This window comes from Lissotriton helveticus, chromosome 7 (genome assembly GCF_964261635.1).
Source record: "Lissotriton helveticus chromosome 7, aLisHel1.1, whole genome shotgun sequence".
NCBI lineage: Eukaryota > Metazoa > Chordata > Amphibia > Caudata > Salamandridae > Lissotriton > Lissotriton helveticus.
This window is the reverse complement of record NC_136068.1, coordinates 593,941,864-593,964,707: the sequence shown is the minus strand read 5'-3', so window position 1 is coordinate 593,964,707 and position 22,844 is coordinate 593,941,864. Positions and strand designations below refer to the sequence as shown.

Below are 22,844 nucleotides of genomic sequence, written 5' to 3'. Positions count from 1 at the left end.
TATGGAGGTATAAATAAATCTGCGGTCCATCGCCTCCAAATAGTCCAGAATGCGGCAGCTAGAATGGTCTTGGACCTCCCCCGGCTCGCCTCAATCTCTCAGGCCCGGAAAGACCTCCACTGGCTTCCTGTCCTGGCCAGAATCTCCTTTAAACTCCTCTGTCTGGTCCACGGGGCCTTCCATGGCTACGGCTCTAAAGGTGTCAGCTCCCTTCTTCAGCCTTACCGCCCAAGCAGAGTGCTACGATCTTCCTCTCATAATCTTCTTACGATTCAGAGATTCTCAAAGGCCAGATGGGGAGGCAGAGCCTTTTCCATCCTGGCGCCCCGACTCTGGAACTCACTTCCTCCTGAACTGGCCTCTCAACCCTTGCCTAGGCTGTTCCGTAAACAACTGAAAACCTGGCTCTGTCTGGATGTTTATTCGTAGACCCTGTTCTTAGTGCTTAAAGACCTCTGTTCTATGTTTGTTCTTGTGCTGAAAGACTTCTGCTGTATGTCTGTTTTGTCCACGTTGTTCTGTATGGCGCCTTGATGCCCTTGGGCTAAGTCGCGCCTTATAAGACCCATTTCATTCATTCAACGCCAAATGGTCTGACAGAGGTGTGAAAGTTTTAGAGATTGTACCCCCCCCTTGTTTTTGTATATAGTACATTTTTGTCATATTGGCTGTCCGGATTAGGACAATTTTCTTTACTAGGTGAGGTAGGAAAGCTTTCAGCGTTAGTTGAACTGCTTGCCGCTCTAGGTAGTTGATGTGATAGTTCTGCTGTTTGGAGTTCCATAGACCCTGAACTGTCAACTGTTGTAAGTTTGCCTGCCACCCTGTGGGAGATGCGTCTGTTGTGAGCACTACTTGTAGAATAGGGTCAATGAACGGCTGCCCTTTCGATACATTTTGTTTGTTCCACAACTGCAGAGAGCGATGAGTGCGGCTACCAACACTAGATGCGTCAGCTGACTTATGTTGCTTCCACTGACGTGCTAAGCATTCTAATAGAGGGTACATGTTTAGTTTTGCACGTAGCACTATCATGAAGCAAGATGCTATCAACTCTAGTAATTGCACTAATGTTTTGGCTGAGAGATGCTGGTTGACATGACATTGTTGTAACAGTGTCTGTAAATTCTGAATCCTGGCTGGATTGGAATATAATAGAACCATGCTAGTATTTAGAATGGCTCCTAGATATGGTTGTGACTGGTTCACTTGATGATGGGACTTCTGTATACTGACTGTGAATCCCAACTGATGTAGAAGAGGTAAGGTAATCTGAATGTGATGCACTCATTGAGATGTGAGTTGGCTTTAATGAGCCAATCATCAAAGTTTGGGAAGACATGTATTTGTTGTTGTCTCAGATGTGCCGCTACTACTAGGCACTTAGTGAACACTCTTGGTGCAGTTGTGACTCCAAATAAAAGCACTTTGAAATGATAATGATTTTTCTGTATCACAAATCTGAGGTATTTGCGATGTGCTCGATGAATGGGTATATGAAAGTATGCGTAATTTTAAGTATAGTGGTGACATAAAGTCGCCTTGTTGCAAAAGTGGAAGTACTTGTTGCAGAGTAACCATCTGGAAGTGTTCTGACAATGTGTATACGGTTAGCGGTCTGAGAACCAATATTGGTCTTAACAAACCATCTTTTTTTGGGAATTAGGAAGTATAGTGAATATACTCCTGTTCCTTGTAGTAATGGGACGAGTTCTATAGCTCCTTTTGTTAGGAGAATATATACTTCCTGTTTGAGTAGATGTTTGTGTTCTAAAGTCAGTTTGTGAACACGAGAGGGGATGTTGGGAGGGTTGCTTGTGAGTTCCAGGCAGTAACCATTTTGGATATTATCCAACACCCATTTGTCTGTTATTGACTGCCAAATGGTTAGAAACTGATGTGGTCTTCCCCCTACAGGTGATGGATGTTCAGGGAGAGCTGATATCAAGTCACTGTTTGTTATTAGCGGGTGGGGTAAGTGATGGTGTACCTCTTCCTCTGCCTTTGAAGTTGTTCCCTCTGTATTCACCTCAATAAAATCCTCTAGAGGAAGGAGACTGTGCTTGTGTTTTGTATGAAGAGGTGGAGACATCTGTGGTATTATTTTTGAAGCCCCCTCTGTAGAAGGAGCAACAAAAGGAACCTCTATTTGTTGGAGACTGAAGGGCACCCATTGATTTCACCACTTCTGTGTCCTTTTTCATCTTTTCTAACGATTGGTCTAGCTGAGGTCTGAAAAGGTGTTCTTTGTCGAATGGTGCATTAAGAATAGTCTGTTGAACCTCTGGTTTAAAACAAGAAATTTGGAGCCCTGCTTGCCTCCATAGTATAATGCTGGTATTGATTCCTCTAGCGGCAGCATCTAAAGCACATCTAATGGAGGAATTAGAAATAAGCTTGTCTTTTTGCACTATTTCTAGGCCTTTTTTCTTGTATTCTTCGGGAAGATATTGTAATAATTGTTCCATTTCACTCCAATGTGCCCTATCGTACCAAGCTAACAGCCTTTGGGTGTTGGCTATTCTCCAATGATTGACCGATTGAGCAGCTACTATCTTTCCAGAGGCATTTATAAACTTTGATTCCTTACAAGGAGGAGGTGCTTCTCCTGAGCTTTGTGAATTTGCTCTTTTATGTGCGTTTGAAAACCACCAAGGAATCCGAAGGCAACTTACCCTTAATAAATACAGGATCAGATGGAGGAGCTTTGTATGTTTTTCTACTCTAGGTGGGAAGATTTCATCTGCATGTCCCCTCATGCCCTTTAACATGGGAAAATACAGATGTTCTGTGTGTATTTTCTAGAGTTTCAAGTTAGGAAAAATAGCAAACATACATGAAATAACTGAACTCTAATGGGCGCAGAAATGGATAGTCCACAATACGATATTTTAGAAAAATATATCTTTATTCTATTTTCTGATAGTGTTTTTAGGGTATTTTTGATTCTTTACCATTTATAAAAGTGTCAGATGCATTTAGTCACATTATTTACAGTTATTATTTACATGTATATTTCTAAACATAAAAAGCGGATATGTATGATGATGGCTAGCGGCAGAATAGAGACTACGTTCGTTTCGGCACTGCTGCCTTCATCAGGACACCGTGTTTTAGCATCACTACCCAAGAGAAGACAAATATTACTTGTTATATATCTGACTTTGAAAAACACCCAAAGAGATTCAAACTATATACAAATTATTCATTGTACATATGATTTCATATATCTAGCACGGACTGATCCTTACTTTTTCTTTCATAATATTGTTCTCACATGTGTTTACAGGATCTGATAATATATTATAGACACATTTTTAGAGGTTGGAGAGGCAAATCATAACACAATATATAAAAATGAGAACTATATGCACACCAGACCAACCTATACTTATGTGTTTTCATTCTTATTAACATATTTACATACATATACATTTTATGTTACATCATTATATCTTCCTTACACTTCTAAATAATCGTGCTGTACAATAAGGTTGAAAGAAGACAAAGGAATAAGAAAAAACAAAAACGAAAAGATGGAAAGAGATGGTCCAGAGTGGAGCGAAACAAGAATGGAGAAAGGTTCTTGATCTTATCAGGAGTAGATGGCCTTGTTAAGATTAAGATGTCTATATATTTCTCCTGTTATTTTAGTATTCAACATGAGCTTTAGAGTTTAGCACCTTCAATGAGATTGTACATCTAAATTGTCGAAGGAAATATTTGTATGCGGGTCATTCCATAATTGACTCAATCCTGTAGGGCTCACATCAAATTGAATAGACAGTATACTCACTTTTTATTTCAAAAACAATCGTTTTAGCTGAGATAAAAGGCAAGGGATCGAATATCACATATGTTGATTGACCGTATAGTTGAGCATTCAATACTGAAAAAAATTGTAAAGAATTTCTCTATTATTATTAACCTGTATTGTGTTTTACTTACCTAGTTCTTCTTAAGGGCTCTGTTTAGTACTTACATATTCGATCATTCAGTTGGTTTTGGGTTTTTCAACAGTTCCGTGTTTAATTTTGAAGTGGACTTCAATTTATCATGGGCGGATTAGCGTACAAGGTCTGGAGGAAGATATATAGAATGCATTTATTAATTAATTTACTCACCTGTTTTTACTATTGAGCTTTCTCGATTGCGAGCAGATTATGCTTCCTACCTGAACATAATTTAGGAAGGTTTACGCACACGGTCACTCTGTTGATATAAGTTGATTTATCTGTGTCAGCGTTTTAGTGCTTATCATCCATTGATAGACCTTCTATATTTGCTCGGGGACGCCTGACGATGTTATCATATTACGCCAGCAACGTATATGTCTGTAAATACAATGCGTTGCCTATTAGGTTCAGTATTTTATGGGGAGCTAGATGTATTAGCCAGATACGTGCCACAAAAGTACAGGTTTCCCTGTCTTACCATGATTTATGCCGCGTTTCCACAGAGCTGAGCAGTCTTATAACGGGCAGCTATCGTTTCTGAAATGCAGTTAAATTAAAGAACTTAGTTTCCAGTAAGTAAACGTAATTTAGTCTAGATTTCTTCATGTATCTATTATCCTGCTATTTTCTTATTTTCCCGTGCTGGCTTACCGTATATGTCTAGCTTGCTCCGCGTATCTCGGGCTCCAAAACCGCCATGAGTAAAACCTGCTGGTTTCCGCGCTTTATTTGAAAACGCTGGGGTTTAGTCATGTGATTATCGAAACATAGAGATAGAAAGTGGACTTATATCCATGGTCGCCATCTTAACGTGGCTAAGTTTTGGAATTATTATGTAGGGAAGAGAATATCTACATCATGATAGAGAGTATTAGTCAATCACAACGGGATAATTTGTAATAGGTACTTATTCTACACAATAGGTGTAATTACATACGTATAATTTTTATCCTTGACCTTGACTCAGTAGTGGTTAATATTCCTAATGTCCCTGTTCATAAGATTAGTCATGTGATTATCGAATCATGAAGATAGAAAGTGGACATACATCCGTAGTCGTCATCTTAACATGGCTAAGCTTTGGAATTGTTCTGCAGGGAAAAGGATATCCGCATAATGATAAAGAGTACTATTCAAACATTGCGGGATGATTTGTGGTAAGTATTTATTATTAGGCCCATATAAGTGATGGATATAGTTACATACATATGGATTTTATCCTTAATCTTGAATCAGTAGTAGTTGGTATTCCTAATGTCCCTGTTCATAAAATTGGCGAGATGGAAGCCATAAAAGGTGAAATATTGATGCTGAGTGTCTAATATATGTTAGAATTTGAATTTTTGTATGAACATATGCTATTGGGACATTGCACAGGTTGAACATTAATTATTTAGATTATGGCATTCTCCCATGGAATTTCGAGATTTAATCCTCGATTAACTGTATCCAATTGGAAAATCCAGAATACTTCACGTTTTTTTCTTATATTATCAGAGTCTATACCTTCTTTGGTTTTGATTTTTTTCTAGTATAAACCAGGCGATGTCGTTTTCTGTGTGGCCTTCAGATAAAAAATGTGAGACCATGGGGAAAGATGCTTTTTGTGTCCTGATAGCTGATCTGTGCTCAGTTAATCTGACACTTAGCATACGCGAGGTTTCCCCTACATAGCCTTTAGCACATGGACAGACTAGCAGATATATTATATTCTTCGATTTACAATTTGTGATGTCTTTCGATGTTATTCTCTGTCCATTAAATTACATTTCTTTTGTTCCCATTGCCATGGGGCAACTTTTACAGGAGCCACATTTGTAGTTTCCTACTATAGGTTGCAGGTCCTCAACACTTCTCTGTGTTGGCTCTTTCATATTTCCTGTCATGCGTGACCTAACTACAATGTCTTTAAGGTTCTTGTTCTTGCAATAAGCAAATAATGGTCTCTCCAATGGGGTCAAAAATACATTATTGATGTTCAATAGATGCCAATTGGAGAAGACTATTTGTTGAATCTGTTCATTCATAACCGAATGTCGTGTAACAAAAACCAATTTCTGATTTTGGTTAGTATTGGTATTTTGTAGCGCAGATGTTGGCGATCGTAAAATCTCGCCCTTTTATAGGATTGTCTAACTAGTCTTTGTGGATATCCCCTTTCAAGATTTTTTTTTGTCTTTTTGTCATATTCTCAGCTCTTTGGTCAAAATCTTCCAGTTTGGTACAGTTTCTTCGGAGGCGAAGAAATTGTCCAAAGGGAATACTGTCTTTCTGCGTGGTAGGGTGAAAACTCTTGTAATGTAAAAGAGGTGATCGCCTGGACCTGCTCCAGCACGGTCGCTCCACCCACGCTCCCTGATCCCAGCTCCTGCTCGTGCTTTGGCTTGCTGGTGGTATCGTAACTGAACTGCTGATTTCTACCCGCATTATATTTAATTTGCATTGCGCTTCTGTAGCGTGCATTTGACTGTGCATTTGTGCTCATGGTGTTTCCGCATTGTAACTGAGCTGCCTCGTAGCGCGACTTTAGGCATACTACCTCACCTGATTCTTCTAGCTCACTCTGCTGTACTTTGCAGCGCGACACTTGCTGAGGCATTATTTACTTGCTGGGACTTCGTCTGTGCCCCCGGTGCCGTGGTGCATCCGCTGCCCCTGCCTTACTCTCCCTTTGACCCTCCATCTTGTTTACGTGTTCCCTGGCCCGCCCCTCCTCCCCGCTACCGCCTCCCAGCTGCTGCCCCTCCCACGCTCCGCCCCCCCACTCTCCATTTATGTCGGATGTCCACACGCGCAGCGTCCACGCGCTACGGCCGCGCTGAAGGTGCGCCAAAGGTAAGCCCGTCTACGCCCGTCCGCGCCTGGACCGCGCCCAGCGCCAGACCCCCTGGTTCCCGTAATGCCCAGCCCACTCGCATCACTTACGATGCCACCTCCCTCCTAGCCCTTAACCCCGGCCGTTCCCCCAACTGCGTCCAAGCCGCTCCTGGACAGACCCATGGACCCTTTTCTTGCAACTCCTGCAAGTTAGACAGCACCAAAATCAACTCCTCATCCACCAACACCAAACAGAGACCTGACACCAACCACCTAAAATGCATCCTGCTCAACACCCGCTCGGTCCACAGACACACCATCGACCTCTGGAATCTACTAGACACCATCTCACCGGACGTCGCCTTCCTAACAGAAACATGGAGGAATGCCTCTTCAGCCCCAGACATCACCATTGCCATCCCGGAAGGATACAAGATCATCCGTGAAGACCGCATCAAGTAAACAGGAGGAGGCATCGCTATCGTCCATAAGAACTCCATCCGCATCTCAACCAGCTCAGACGTCAACCTTGCCAGCGCCGAACACCTCCACTTCCAGATCCACACCGACCCCAAGACCACACTCAGAGGCACCCTCCTCTACCGGCCTCCAGGACTCCGTGCACAATTCAGTGACGACATCACTGACTTTATCACCCCACATGCCCTCCCCTCCGAGGACTACATTCTATTGGGAGACCTCAATTTTCACCTGGAAAAAAGCAATGACAGCAGCGCCACCACCCTTCTGGACAATCTCGCCAACCTCGGACTCAAACAACTCGTCACTACCCCCACCCACATTGCAGGTCACACACTCGACCCCATCTTCACCTCCAGCAAACATGTCTCATTCAGTCACACCACAGCTCTTCATTGGACGGACCACAGCTGGGTTCACTTTATCTACAATAAGACCACAATCCACAACCATCCTCAACCCACCCTGCGAAGAAACTGGAACAAAATCACCATCAACCAGATCTCCTCATCGCTTCTTCTAAACCCCCCCCCGCCCACTCCTCAAACCCCGACCAAGCAGCTATTAACCTCACCCAATGGATATCCAACAGCGCCGACATCATAGCACCGTTGAAAAAACGTCAAATCAAACTAGGCAGCAAAAACGCCTCCTGGTTCAACGATGATCTTAAGAAATCTAAGAAACTCTGTCGCTCCCTCGAGAAGGCCTGGAAGAAAGACCCAAACACCAACACCAGGGACGCCTTCAAAAACGCCACCCGCATACACCACCAACTAATCCGGTCTGCCAAGAAAGCCGCATTCAAAGACCGACTAGATAACAACGCCCACAACAGCAAGGAATTATTCAACATCGTCAAAGAATTTACCAACCCATCAACCAACTCCAACGACATCACCCCCTCCCAAGCCCTCTGCGACTCCCTAGCTTCCTTCTTCCACAACAAAATCGCAGACATCCACAACAGCTTCGACAACCGACCCGGAGACCAACCCACCCAACCTTCCGCAGGACCTTCACCCCCCTTGAACATCCTTAACGACTGGAACCCAATCTCCACTGAGGACACCATCCGCCTGATGAACTCCATCCACTCAGGATCCCCAACTGACCCATGCCCTCACCACATCTTCAACAAAGCAGACTCCATCATAGCACCACACCTCCGAGATGTCATCAACCGCTCCCTCAACTCCGCCACCTTCCCGGAAAGCTGGAAACACGCAGAACTCAGCGCCCTTCTGAAAAAACCCACAGCTGACCCCAACGAACTCAAAAACTACCGCCCCATCTCGCTTCTTCCATTCCCGGCCAAAGTCATCGAGAAAGCTGTCAACAACCAGCTCGCTACCTTCCTCGAAACCAACAAATCCCTCGACTCCTCACAGTCCGGCTTCCGAGCCAAACACAGCACTGAGACCGCACTTATCGCAGCAACAGACGACATTCGAACCCTACTGGACAATGGAGACACAGTCGCCCTCATCCTCCTCGACCTCTCCGCTGCCTTCGACACAGTCTGTCATAGCACACTTCTACAGCGCCTCAGAAACGTCGGAATCCAAGGAAAAGCACTGGAATGGATCACCTCGTTCCTCAACGGAAGAACCCAGAGAGTCCGCCTCCCACCATTCAAGTCAGAGGCCTCTGAAGTCATCTGCGGCGTGCCACAAGGATCGTCACTCAGCCCCACCCTCTTCAACGTATACATGAGCCCACTTGCGGCCATCGCCCGCCAACACAATCTCAACATCATCTCCTACGCTGACGACACTCAACTGATCCTCTCACTCACCAAAGACCCTAACACCGCCAAAACCAATCTACATGAAGGAATGAAAGAAGTAGCCGAATGGATGAAGCACAGCCGTCTGAAACTGAATTCAGACAAAACAGAAGTCCTCATCTTAGGCACCTCCCCTTCCGCCTGGGATGACTCTTGGTGGCCAGAGGCCCTTGGAAAAGCACCCATCCCGACGGACCACGCACGGAACCTGGGCGTCATCCTGGACTCCTCACTCTCGATGACCAGACAAGTCAACGCCGTTTCATCATCTTGCTTCAACATTCTTCGCATGCTCAAAAAAACATTTCGCTGGATCCCCACCGAAACTAGAAAAACGGTCACCCACGCACTGGTCACGAGCCGCCTGGACTACGGAAACACCCTATACGCCGGTACCACCGCAAAACTCCAGATAAAACTCCAACGCATCCAGAACGCTTCAGCCAGGCTCATACTAGACATCCCGCGTAAAGAACCCATCTCTGGTCACCTGAAAAACCTCCACTGGCTCCCCGTAAATAAGAGGATTACTTTCCGCCTCCTAACCCACGCACACAAAGCACTTTACGAACTTGGACCCGAATGCCTCAACACACGACTGTCCTTCTACACCCCCTCCCGTCAGCTACGATCTTCCAACCAAGCCCTTGCCACTGTACCTCGCATCAACAAAACCACCATGGGAGGTAGATCTTTCTCCTACCTGGCAGCTAAAACCTGGAACTCACTTCCCACTCACCTTCGCCTTACTCAGAACCACCTAGCATTCAGAAAGCAACTTAAAACTTGGATATTCGACAAGTAATTCCCCACCCTTCCTCAAGCGCCTTGAGACCCTATGGGTATGTAGCGCGCTATATAAATCTCTTGACTTGACTTGACTAAGAGTGTATTTCGTGCACTTTTCTTTACAAAAAGGTCTGCCATTAATTGACCATTTTCCTGTGTGATCCAGATGTCTAAAAAGTCTATTTTTTGATTATCGGCTTTAGATGTTGAGCCATAACAAGAATTCATCTAATTTCTCTATATTGTCATCCCATACTAGAAAAATATCATCTATATAGAGTGCCCAGTGTAACACTGTCTCATAAAATGGCGCTATTTCATTATAGATGAACTTACTTTCGAAGTATGCTACATAAATGTTCGCAATAGTGGGGGCGCAAGATGCGCCCCTACTTACTCCTTTCACCTGTTTATATAGGTCATTGCAAAATTCAAAGATGTTTTCTTCTAGGACTATGTGTAGACAATCCAAGATGAAATTCACATTACAGTCAATGTTCATTAGATGTATAAACCATTCGACTGCACTAATAGCCCCCTCACAAGGGATGGTACTATAGAGACTCTCAACGTCTAATTTGACTAACCATTGTCGGTCAGGATTGAATGTCGTTCCTTCAATCAGATTGATAATATGACGGGTGTCTTGCACATGTCCTGTGATATCTTTGACGTATGGGCGTAAGATTTTATCAAGATATTTTGAGATAGGCTTGGTTACTGCCCCTATTGTTGTAACTATAGAGTTACTAAAAGGAAATATTCTTCTAGGTCTTTTTTTATGTAAAGTGACCCCATGATAAGTGGCTGCTCTGGCAATTAATTCTTGATATGTGTGCTATTATCATCAGGAGGGGAAGGTTTGGCTAGATACAGATCAGGATCTGTCTCTCCCAGTGGATCAATGTTATAGTCATCCCATGTTCAGGTAGCTGATCATTATCCTCTTGATTATCAGCTGTATCTGGATCTATGTCTGGAGACCCTGGAGGTGTAACGTGCAATGGGTCTGATGGTGGTATGACAGGTAGTGGTGGAGAGGGTTGAGTGGTTCTAGGAATATTAATGGGACTAGTGGCTATGTCCTTTTTCTTTTTCATAGGTATTCTATACTCAGTGTCTATCTTCCGTTTTGGAAGTGGTATCACTGATGTAATGGTAATGTGTCCAGTTTTAGGGTTAATGTGGATTATTTTCTGATTAGGATCCAGCTTAAGCAGCATTTTTTCCAGAATCGGCTCTGGTGGCTTCAAAGGAGTATCTTTGTCTTTCGTTGACGACATTTTCGGTGCTGAGATGGATTTTTCTCTTTTATCTTTCAATGCCGAATGTTTCAGCATTAAGGGGGTGTCACATGGCCCATGGGGACATTGTAGTTTTTTTCACTAGATTAGCATGAGCACGTTGCAGCTTGCCTGCTGCTTTTGCTCACGTTACTACACTTCTTTATTTTTTGCAATCTTTCATTGACTGCTTTCAAATGAGAACTCATCACTGTGTTCACTCTCTGCATGTTCCTGGGATTTTAACTGAACATCACGTGCAAGGTCGAACAACAATGCCCCTAGTTAGACAAATGTACTTGGGATTTATTAGAATACACAAATAGACAGCACACACTTGGAGAGGGACCCTTCCAGAGAGAAGAGCGAGACAGCACCTATGGTTGAGATCTGCCATATTTCTCTTCCAGGGGATCCTCATCAATAGTCCTAAGCACTGAATATTCCCGCCCATGTGCAGGGACCCCGGAAATAATATAAAATGTATATATGGAAATCATGCTGAAGGTGGTGTCTGGGGTCTCGATGCCGAAGACTGGTGAACCGTCCTTGGCGGTGACCTGTGACTCGACGTCGAACGCCTTTGAGACGCCGACGGAGCAACCTGCTTCGACGTCGAACGTCGGTGATGAGGCGTCGACCGAGCTCTGTTTCGACGTCGATCGCCGGTGCAATGACGTAGCCCTGTGCCTCAACGTCGAACACCGGTGCGTTGACGGAGCATTGTACTTCGACGTCTATCGCCAGTGCAACGACAGAGCGCTGTGGCGACGACGGAGTTATCTGCCTCGATGTCGTATGCACACCTGCCGACGACGGAGACCTGCCTCTCGACGTTGAACGCCACCTGGTTGACGTCAACAGAGGGATCTGAATTCTCAACGTCGGAGTCTCCGCCGTCGAAGGATGATACGCCGTCTTCGATGCGGTTTTTGTTTTTGTCGTCGCAGGCAGCCTCGACGCCGATGCCGACGGAGAACAGGTCGGGACTTCTCTCGACGTCGACCGGGTTCTCCTCTTCTGCTGCCTTTTAGGAGACCTACCTCTTTCAGAGAGGCCATAAATACGAATTCTCTCTCTGTCTTTGAGGGTTCTCTTTGACAAGTTCTTGCAGTGATGACAGCTGTCTGAAGAATGTGTCTCAGGAGGGGCAAGAATCGAAAAGGGAAGGCATTTTGACAAAAATAAACCTTTTTGGAAAAACAAAAAAGGAAGCACCAGCACTCTAAAGTCCAAAGACATCGAGTGAAAGTGAAAAACCTGAAGGATATCAAGATATTTTTGACAGAAAGTCAAAAAAGGTAGGAGCTGAAAAACCAGGGTCCTGACTGAAGGAGCCGGAAAGAACAACTGACCTAACGGTCACCCCTGATGCATGATGGGACGCCAGGGGTCATGGCTGCCTTAAAGGCACGGTGCCAGTTTTTTATTGAAAATGCTTTCATTTTCTATGCTATTGTTTTACAATGCAGCCTGTAGGCTAACACTGTCTAGTTTATTTGCAATTTTCATGATATATGCTCATTAAAACACAGCGTTCAAGTGCTATTTGATCTAATGTGTTTTCTATATGCTTGATTACATTGTTTAGCCGCCTTTTTGGGGCTGCATTGGTGTGAGAAAAAATGATATATGTGCATACATATATGTGGAGCTAAATATATGTGATTTCCATAAATAATTTTTATATTATTTCAGTTGTGTCCCTGCACATGGACGGGTATATTCAGTGCTTATGACTTTGATGAGGATACCCCTGGAAGAGAACTAGGATTACAGGTAAGTAACTTATCCATATAGGCTAAGATATGGGGTCTGCAAACAAAGCCCAGAGATCTTCTATTATATAATAATACTTTTTCTTAGCAAGGGGAAGGGAGGTTAGGCACTATAGTCTTTTCTCCATTGTCTTTTTATGATATCTCCCTTCATGATATATAGACTAGCTGCTATGCTGACTATATTTGTACTATGCATTTTCCTGCTTGTTGTGGCATGTATACTGCATGTTAGGGCACGTTAGTTAAAATACTTATTTTTACCTGTTTCGTGTCTCTGTCCGATCTTATTGTGGGCAAGTACAACAGTGTCTTGTTACCGCGATTCCTGAGAGATCTGGGAGTGTTGTGTTCTGGGGTGTCTAATCATTTCTTTCTCTAGGAGTCAGTAGGAGAGCAAGTGAGACAATATAGCTAGTCGGTCCTGGGTTTGTGGGTACTTAGGTGGTAGGAAGGCCCAGTCCCTATACACCAAGGTTCCATATTCCTGCGCATAGCTCTGTGTTTGTGCATAATCCCTGCAACAGGGGTATCATCTTGGGTCGATCCCGTACCTGAAGGCTTGACTTTCTGTTTTGGTGCCTAGCCAGAAGGCTGGGCATTGGAATCATAGTCTCGGTGCCAACAATGGCCCGATGGCAGTAGTGGCCCAGAAGCCCTTGCCTTGATTGGAGTAGGTTTCGTGGGCAAAGGGACTTTGGTACTCATGGCACCCTGTCCAGCTGGAACATCGTGGGACTCGAGTTCTATCGCCAACTCCAAATCCCAGTCCTGAACGTAAAAGGCCTCTTCCACTGCCGACGCCTCCATCTCTTCTTGTTCGGCCTCTTCGCCAAAGATATCAGATGTTTCTTTGTTAGACTGTTGCTGCATGTCTCTGCATCGAACACAACTGTTGGAGAGTCTTTTTCAAAGGGAACGACCTACACGTGTCGCAGTCTTCCTCTTTATGCACCGGGGAGAGACAAAGGTTACAGACCTTATGAAGATCGGTGCGTGGGTATTTAGAATGGCACCTAGGACAGAATTGGATTGGCGTCTGTTCCGTTGGTGGAAGACTGGATGCAGGATCTAAGAGTGGAAACCGAAGAAGATCTAGGCCGTAAGGCCGCAGTCAGAGTTTTTATGGATAGTGAAAGTTTTCTGAAGTTCTTCGACACGGAGAAGATGGTAACGCGATCGAAAACAATACCAACTAGGGTAGAGTGAATTGCGAACCGAAGGCTCCAAATTGACGGTTTGAATCGGAGCGCAGCACTACACGTCCGAATCCTATGGTGGGAAAAAACAATCTAACAATGGAGTCAATGCCCATGCGCACTATCACCGAAAGGATGAATCACATTACCTTGTGACTGCAAAGACTTCTTTGAAGAAAGACAACTTGCAAACATCCGGACCCAACACTAGATGGCGGAAGTATGCAAAGCATGTGTATCTACAACACACATGCCTCTAACAAATAACTTCCAAAGTTGTCTTTACTTTCTATTCTTTATGCTCCTTCATGAACCTTGTAACAAGGGATGGTAATTAAAGCACCAGGGATGCTGAGTGGCAATCTAGCGGTAGTGTCTGCTAAATCTGACTGCCCTTAATAGGCATCATCCACATAATGTGTGTAACTGTGTTGTCTCTGAGTAGCTGCCTAGCTAGACTCTGGAGTAAGATATGTGGTCACCTTGGGACAGATATATTCATTTCTTATATAGCAGAACACACCTACTCTATTGCATGGACACCCTGATGCTAGCGTTCAATATAAACACCCTGCATTGCTTGTCTCATCTGCAAATACTGTACAAGTATTGACCATTAGTCGGTAATGTAGCGATTGCTCCTAATAATCCACTGTTGTATAGTAATCTCTCCTGGGGCTGTTCTGCTTTCTTACATTACAAGCTTAAATCCTGGTGTATGTTCTACTTAAAGAATGATGTAGATTAGGTATCTAACAAGCGGTAAAACAGACTTTTGTGGGAAACTGTGTGGGTACCTTACAGAGGGGGAACTGCTTGTTATATCCAGATGTGAACAAAAGTACTATTTATAGGAAAATATAGATACATTACATTTTGGTTTATACAGTTACTAAAAATTCAATATTTCGCCCCGAAAAGATTTGTGCTGTTGGATTGTATACAGGCCTCTAAAAATTAAAAGATGTTACTATACCTGCACGTCTATTAACTTTAATAATCTACTCGACCTAACTGTAATATACTTGACCCATAAACTGGTCTCATTATGTCATCCTAGGCAAATATTTTATTATGCAGATCCACCTTTTTCTTTATTACAACATACGCGAGCACCTTCCAATGTGTGAGTTCAGCATTCCTGCTACTGTATGCCCCAGGATATCATTTGTTCAATCTGAGTTTGTTCTAGACATTTGTATAGTGCTCAGTCTGTCATTGGTATGGCATCACAGCACTTTCGGTGGTTCAGGGGTAACTTTCCAAAGGTTTCAGTGACTTTCATTGTATACCAGAGGCAGATTTGGCTTCTGAAGTAGTCATCAGTAGTGTCAATGGGCATTTCCTCATTTATATTATTGCTTCGGCTTCAGTGAGTCTTGCATGCATGTTCTTGGTGTTTGATAGCTGACACCAGAATGTTGTACCAAATCACTTGCACTTCTTCCGTTGAATGCTATGCGTACTCCGCAGAAGTATGTATGCTTGTGTAAAGCAGATCGTTGCGACATGGGTTAATGGGTGCAGTGTCTGTCATTCTCTGTTACAGAGTTTTTTCCATTTCTTCTCATACTATTGCTGCCCACCAAAACCACTACATTCTGTCTCCTCGCAGACTGCCACTTGCAGCTCCTTTCAGTGGGTTATGCCCCTTCCGGCGGCATTTGCCCTTATTAAGCTTTTCAACATAATTGACTGCATTTTGATAGAAAATGTTAGCCTTCCTAACCAGAAATCCAGAAGCACAAATGTAGTTCATTTTTAAAACAAAATTTTCTTCAAAAGATGTTCGTGTTTATTAAGTAACTCTCCCCGATTAAAAAATGTTTAGTTTACTGACTGGTGTTTAGATCACAGTGTACAATGCTTTGCCAGCTTGGTCCTGTAGTTTCGTGGTTTGCCTTAGAAGGCAGGGTCTCCATTTCTCAAGATAAAATTGTCAGACATAGCATGAGCTCACATAGCAGCTACTCATATGATATATAGTTGTAGCAGTTTAATGTTAAGTGTCTGCTATGTTTTAATCCAATATGCTTATATTTTGTCTAACTTTATCAAGTAGTTTGTCTATTTTCGCTAACTTTCTGCCCAAGCCACACCGCGAGCTGGAGGCATATTGTCCAATATATGCAACAAGAATGCAGAAAGAAATCAGCTAGTCACTGGGCGGTCAGGAGAAGGTGCAGGCTAGCCAAGCTAGTTCTTTAATCAACAAGAGCACTTCCCTCCGGTTAGGGTGACCGTCATTTTAGCATCACCGCTATCAACTGTATGTCATGGCGGGTAAAATTTGGAAAATCAGCAGAGTCCATGGTTGATCGTTCATGAAATATAAATTTAAAGCATCAGATACAAGAAGCTATCACTTTAAAAGTATTTTAGTGATTGTCTAAACCAAGCCTAAATAATTACCAGAGCAGACAGAAGGACAATGACAGATAAAATGAATACTGAAGATATTACATAAAATCTTATCGAGGTCCTGGGTCTTCCTTGATCTCAAAGGATGAACAAGTACAGTCATTTTCTCAGACAAAATTGTCAATCTGACCTCTGAGCCCAGGACAAGGTGTGCAAGCTGTTCCAGTTTCAATTTAAAATTACCATCCGCAAAGAAAGCGAGCAAGGAGTAATTTAACTAACCTACATCTTTTCCTGAAATTCTCATGTGGTCTGAAGGGTCACTCATGCGGATCCAATGGAAAGGAAAAAGAAATGTATCTTTCAAACCAATTTGACAAGAGCAACCTCCTTGTATATCACTCAGTTTAGCTCCCAGGGTGGTGCTTTGAAACCATTCAGTCAGTTAACTTCTGGTGCTCTGCATTGTCAAAGGTAATGGTTTTCCATCTTTTAAACTGTGGCACGGATTCGAGGGGTCCTTCAGCACCTGCCGCACCCCTTCTTCCAGCGCCACTGCCATCGGTTATCCTATTCCCAAAGCCAGTACATTGCTTGGAAGGAATCTACAACCGTAAAATACCTGAAGGGGATAATACAGTCCACACAGAGAGGAGGAGTACAATCCTGAGCGTGCACCATCTGTGTGTGGCCTACAGACGTTCCGTTACAGACAAAGGGGCGTATATAGAGTATGACGGGCAGGGTACACGTCACACATGTATTATATTATTGTCAATGGCACCTGTGACATGACGGAAGGGATACCCACCAAGTTTGTAACAGAGCCCAAGTCCACAAAACTCTAAATAAGGCCCAAAGTCTTCTTTAAGGTTAGCATCAAAAAAACCCTTGCCGTTAACGGGGCCACCTTAGCATAAACCGCTTACATGTGAAATTATCTGCATTTACACGGTCTCCACTTGGCATTCAACTGACACATTTATAAATTGAGCAGCAACATTAATACCTTATTTAAGACTATTTTGCACATCAAACTTTGCACCCTATAGAGTAGCACTTGCTGTTATCTGCATATTGTATTGTATTTGTATTTATATAGCGCTTACTACCCCTGACGAGGAGTTGTAGCCATGCTACAAAAGGAAACATTATATAACAACAAAACAGATTTTTGTCAGTGTGTTCACAATAACTCCGATGCGATGCATCCGACTACCCCAGGAGGTTTCCACCTTAATATTGAGTGCAAAATATTGTGGTACCAAACTATGTCAAAACTATCGAGGTCAAAAATATTGAGATGAGATTATATAGGTAAGAATAGATTTACTTTACTCCACATATATGTTCCTTGACAATATGGGTATATTCAAGGTACTTAGATGTGGAGTTAAGGATAGTAAATGTGTACTTACCTATATGATTTGATTTACATTTCTAAAGCGTGAAATATACCCTAAGGTGTCTTGGCGCTGATGTCTGCACTTCCATCTAACGTAAAAGATCCAAATCAATAAAGGAGTTGTTAGACTGGTAACGCAAAAAGCCACGTTTTTACTTACTTTCTAAAGGTCATAAGGTTTGCTTGCGATCTTAAGTGTAATGGCATTTGGTTCTAGAGAATGACTGTACCATGCCCACAGCTTCTGCCTCCCCGGTGGCTTTACAAATCTTTGGGACTACCACGGCCTTAGCATAGGTAGATCACAGACCTCTTCTGGGGGTGTACCATGACATTTTTTCCCTCCGATAGGCTGGGCCCGTCTCATGCAGGGCTTTATGTGCCATACCAAGTGATTTGAAAGCAACTCTGCTCTTGATCGACAACCACTGTAGCTCCTTGAGCACCTTAGCAACCGATTCATTTTTCTTCAGGTGTTTCAAGATTCAAGCAGCAGCATTTTGCAGTCTCTGAATCTTTATTATCAGACCTGGTTGCATGCCAAAATATGTAGTCTAATTGTGAGAGCACACTATGGGCCACCACCGTTGTCTGTAAGTCAGAGGGGATGAAAGGTAATGCCTTTTTTTGTATTTTCCAACGATAAAAGCAAGAACAGATGAGCTGATTAGTCTGCTCTTTAAAAATTTCGAATCAAAGATCACTCTTAGATGTTATACTTTGGAGACTGTAGTCTTGCAATTACCTTCTTGATATTTTTGCCACATATTTCTGGTCCCATGATATTTGTGCTGTCGATATTTCGATATTCAATCTCCAGGGGATGGAGAAGCTAGAAGGGGAGAGCATATTTCCTTCGAATATAATAAATGTAGGGTCCCTGATGAGGTCCACAAATTGACTTTATTCCACCAATAATGACGACGTTGCTTTGGATCATCCAGCAGAGGGCAGCACCGCTTACCTGGCTATAATACCGATTGCAGTGCAAAAGTCAGTTGTGTATTCCTCTTTTTAGACGCTAGTATTAATATGAAAGATCGAATACTAAAAATGCATTTTGGATGAGTGCTTGTCCAAATAGCGTCAAACAAATCTTTCTAGGGGATTTCTCCTAATACATCTCTTGCTTTGTTGGGTTTCAGCTGATTGGTATGTTTTGTTTAATTTCTTTTTTTGTTGCAGGCGGAGCCGGATGAGGAGGAGGACACTCAACTGAAGAGGACAGAATCTGAGGTGGAGGTATGTTTTCGCATGAAGTCGGTGAGCATGTGTCCTGTTATATCCACTCGCATCCCCCAGAAGCAGGTCTCATCTAAATATATTTGTCTCGTGCTTAATGCATTGCTCAGTGCGAGAGCCACGCCCCCAGGGCCACCTTCCTATATTAAAATCATCACAACAGTCCAAGCAGCAGTTCCTAGAAACAAATGCACTGTCTTTCCCTCTCTGTCTCCCACTCTCTGTCCCTCACTCCCCTCTTCCATTGGTTTCTATCTCTTGCTATCTCTATTGCTTCATCTCTCACTTTCTAGGTATGTCTGTAACACTCTCCCTCTATTTCTCTTGTTTTCGCCCTGTCTGTAACGCTTTTGTTGTTTTACTTCCTCAGCTGCTCTGTAACTCTCTCCCCATGCTGCTCTTCCTCTTTCTTGTTCTATCTGTAAGACTATAACCCTCTCTCCTTGTCTCTCACCCTCTCGTCTGTCAGTATATCTCTTCTTATCTATTCTCGTTCTTACTGTCTTGCTGTGCTTCCTTCTGCCTCTTTTTTTCATCCTCTCATTTTCTGTAATATTTTTTGTCATGCATTGTCACATTATCTCTGCTTCTTTCTGCTGCCTGTTTCTCCCTTGCTCCTCTCTCTCTCTCTCTCTCTGTCTCCCTCACCCTGTCTCTCCCCTTCTACTTTATAAGCAAGGACCCGGCCATGTTAAAAAAGAAAGAAAAAAAAGATACGGAATGTGTAGGTGTGATTCACTGATGTGTAAAAGAATGCCGAGACTTACCCCTCAGCACCGGAGACCCCAGCATCCGCAACAAGTCTACACATAGGGCCGGATAGCTGTGCAGGACTCCAAACACCTCTTTAGGACAGTAATCTATGGAGTAACTGACAGACAGGGTAGAAATCAATATAGATCAGGGAACACAATTGCAGAACAAGGTGGGAGAATGTGTTAAAAAGACTAAACAAGCCCATACATTTGTATTATTAGACAACAGTGGAGACGGAAGATTTTCCGCAGAGACTGGCAATTAAAACGAAAGTTAGTGCCTTCTAAATGTAAAGCGCCTTGTATCTGTCAATGCTGGGAGACGCTATGGTGAATAGAATATTGATCACTCTCTGAAAAGAATGAAATAAGATGTTTGACCTTGGAGTGAAGAAAGTCTGGTACATTAGGCCCAGTTCTCAAAGAAAAGAAGAGTTTTTTTCAGCATAGCAAAGAGACTTTTCTTGAGCACCAAACAACACGCTGGCCTTGGAAGTATGGGGACCAGGTCAAGATTTCGCTAAGTATGAAGAATCAGGAGAAAATGTGTGTAATCTGAACATAAAACAAGATGGATTGCTCAGATAGATTAATTAAACAGAATGCATTATGTTAATAGAGGAAAAAGGGATCCTTTACTTAAGGGTGGCTTTTAGGGTTAATGGAGGAAACCGCAGAGCCGAATCTAGTAAAATAGTCACAACAAATGTTTTTGATGGTATCTGACCACCATCGTGGATAATGATTATTGCCAAACCAGGAGAGTAGACTGTGGGACTGTTCTACAGTTCCACATTAACTTCGTCAAAAGCACAACGTTTAGGAAGTCCCTGTAGTGGAGGTTTCATAGGATGGGTTTTACTTCTAGGGAAATTCACTGGTTCTTCTGTATGTCAACGATGGCGACTGTCTTCTCAAGAAGCCCTCGGCAGAGCCTTCGGACCTTAAGAACTACCGACCCATCGCCCTCCTCCCCTTCACGGCCAAAGTCACAGAGAAGACTGTATACGCCCAGCTATTGAAGTTCTTCGAAGAGAACTCCATCCGTGACCCCTCCCAGTTCAGATTCCGCTGCAACCACAGCACTGAGACCGCCCTACTCGCCGACAAGGATGACATCCGCACCCTCCTCAACTAAGGACACACCTCGTCCCTGATCCTACTCGACGTCTCCGCAGCTTTCAACATCGTTTCTCCAGTATTAGGGGTGTCTTTCATAGATTCACATGCTTGAATATCCCCCGTCGTCGAAGTGGGAGTCCCACGGTACATAAAATAGCAGTCATATATGCATGTATACATGAAAAATATAACTAATAAAAATATACATACATATAGTGCAGTAAATTGTAAATTCTAAAAGTACCATAGAACACAATAGGCCCATTGAAAAGCCTAAGGGAGAACTCACTTTAGTAGCATATCAGAGTCATTATGTGTTGGATCACATTCCAGCCAATCAGGCTGTAGCCTCCTCTAGAACCTTCTCCTCAGAAGCCCAAGTCCTCAGATTTTCTACCGCACGTCGTGTGAAGGGAGTCTCCCTGAGCTCTGCTCAGTTTTCTTCAACTTTACCTGTTTTTTCTTCAAGAAAATGTCTTCAAACAAGAAATCTCTGTTTAAAGCCTGCCCTTCATGTGGTAAACTGCGCCTTTTCCACGAGGATCCACACAGTAAATGCATTTACTGTCTCTACCCAGACCATGAGGTGAAGAACTGTAAGTACTGTCGCACTTTCCCTCCTAAGACTCTGAGAGATAGAGAGGCCCGTCTCCTTCTGTGGCTACAGAAGTTGAGGACTTCGGAGTCTGTGGTTTCTGATGTGGAGAGCCTGTCATCTTTTGCTTCAAAGTCCTCTCAGAAGCGTGGGTCTGAGACCGAGGCTCCTTCTCCTTTTCTCAAGAAGAGTAGACTGTTGGAGTCCTCTAGGATTGTCTCCCCACAGGATTCGCTTCAGGGCACGTCTACGGGACCTGGTTCTCTGACGTCTGCGCCCAAAGCCTTACCTACCAGTAAGAAATCTGGTTTTGGCTCGTCGACGGGCTCGTCGTCGCGCCCGTCGACGTCTTCAGCGTCGACGAAATCCATTTCTACCACCTCCACGTCGACGACGACATGTTCCATGTCCACCGGCGCTACGTCGACGACGACCACCTCGTCGACGGCGACCTCGAAGGTGAGACCCATCTCTTCAGTGGTGAAGATCTCGTCGACGACCGTCAAGGATAGACCGTCGACGACGAAGCCGTCGACGCATACACCGTCGACGAAGACCAAGCCTCCACTCAGCGCCCCGTCGACGACGAAGCCGTCGACGCATCCATCGTCGGCGCATCCATCGTCGACGAAGACCAAGCCTCCACCCAGCACCCCGTCGACGGGCCCGTCGACGGTGCCCCCGTCGACGACGTCTCTGTCGACCAGCATTACTTCGTCGACGGCCTCGTCGACGACTCTCATACCGTCGACGCCTTCGTCGTCGACGACCAAAGCTCCACTCTCGTCGACGAACAAAGCCCCGCTCCCGTCGACGGGCCCGTCGACGGGCAAGGAATCCTCGTCGACGAAGAAAATCCCGTCAAAGTCGCCTCAGGGCGTTGCTGACGGTGCCGCATTTACGCCAACGGGCTCGTTGGCGTCGCACCAACCTCTACCAAAGACGGCTTCCATCTACACAGTGGTTACTGCTTCTTCTTTGCGGACCATACCACTCATCCAACTGAGTCCTGTGAGGAGTGGTGCTCGTCTTCCAGACAAATTATTCCAGTCTGGTGAGGAAGAATCCGGAAACGATTCGGAAGTGGAAGGCTTATTTAAACAGGCAACAAGTCCTTCGGATTTGAACATTAAGTGCCAGGAATATAGTGACGAGGGTGATGTGGTGGACAATGTCGAAGATGGGACTGACTTGTTTCCTGTTGATACGTCCGAACCGGTGCCTTCAGAGCCTGTTACCCAGATACCTCTGTCCTTGGTGATGAACCTTCAGC

General features: G+C 44.0%; 1 protein-coding gene across 5 annotated transcripts in view; it reads left to right on the top strand.

The window, feature by feature from the left end:
• Positions 1–22,844, top strand: part of DBN1 (drebrin 1) — a 258,527-nt gene that overhangs the window by 183,617 nt on the left and 52,066 nt on the right. For all 5 annotated transcript variants that reach the window (XM_078652761.1, XM_078652760.1, XM_078652759.1 and 2 more), the window contains one exon: positions 19,043–19,099. In XM_078652761.1, coding sequence (XP_078508887.1) covers positions 19,043–19,099 — 57 coding nt within the window. The remainder of the gene's footprint in view (positions 1–19,042; positions 19,100–22,844) is intronic.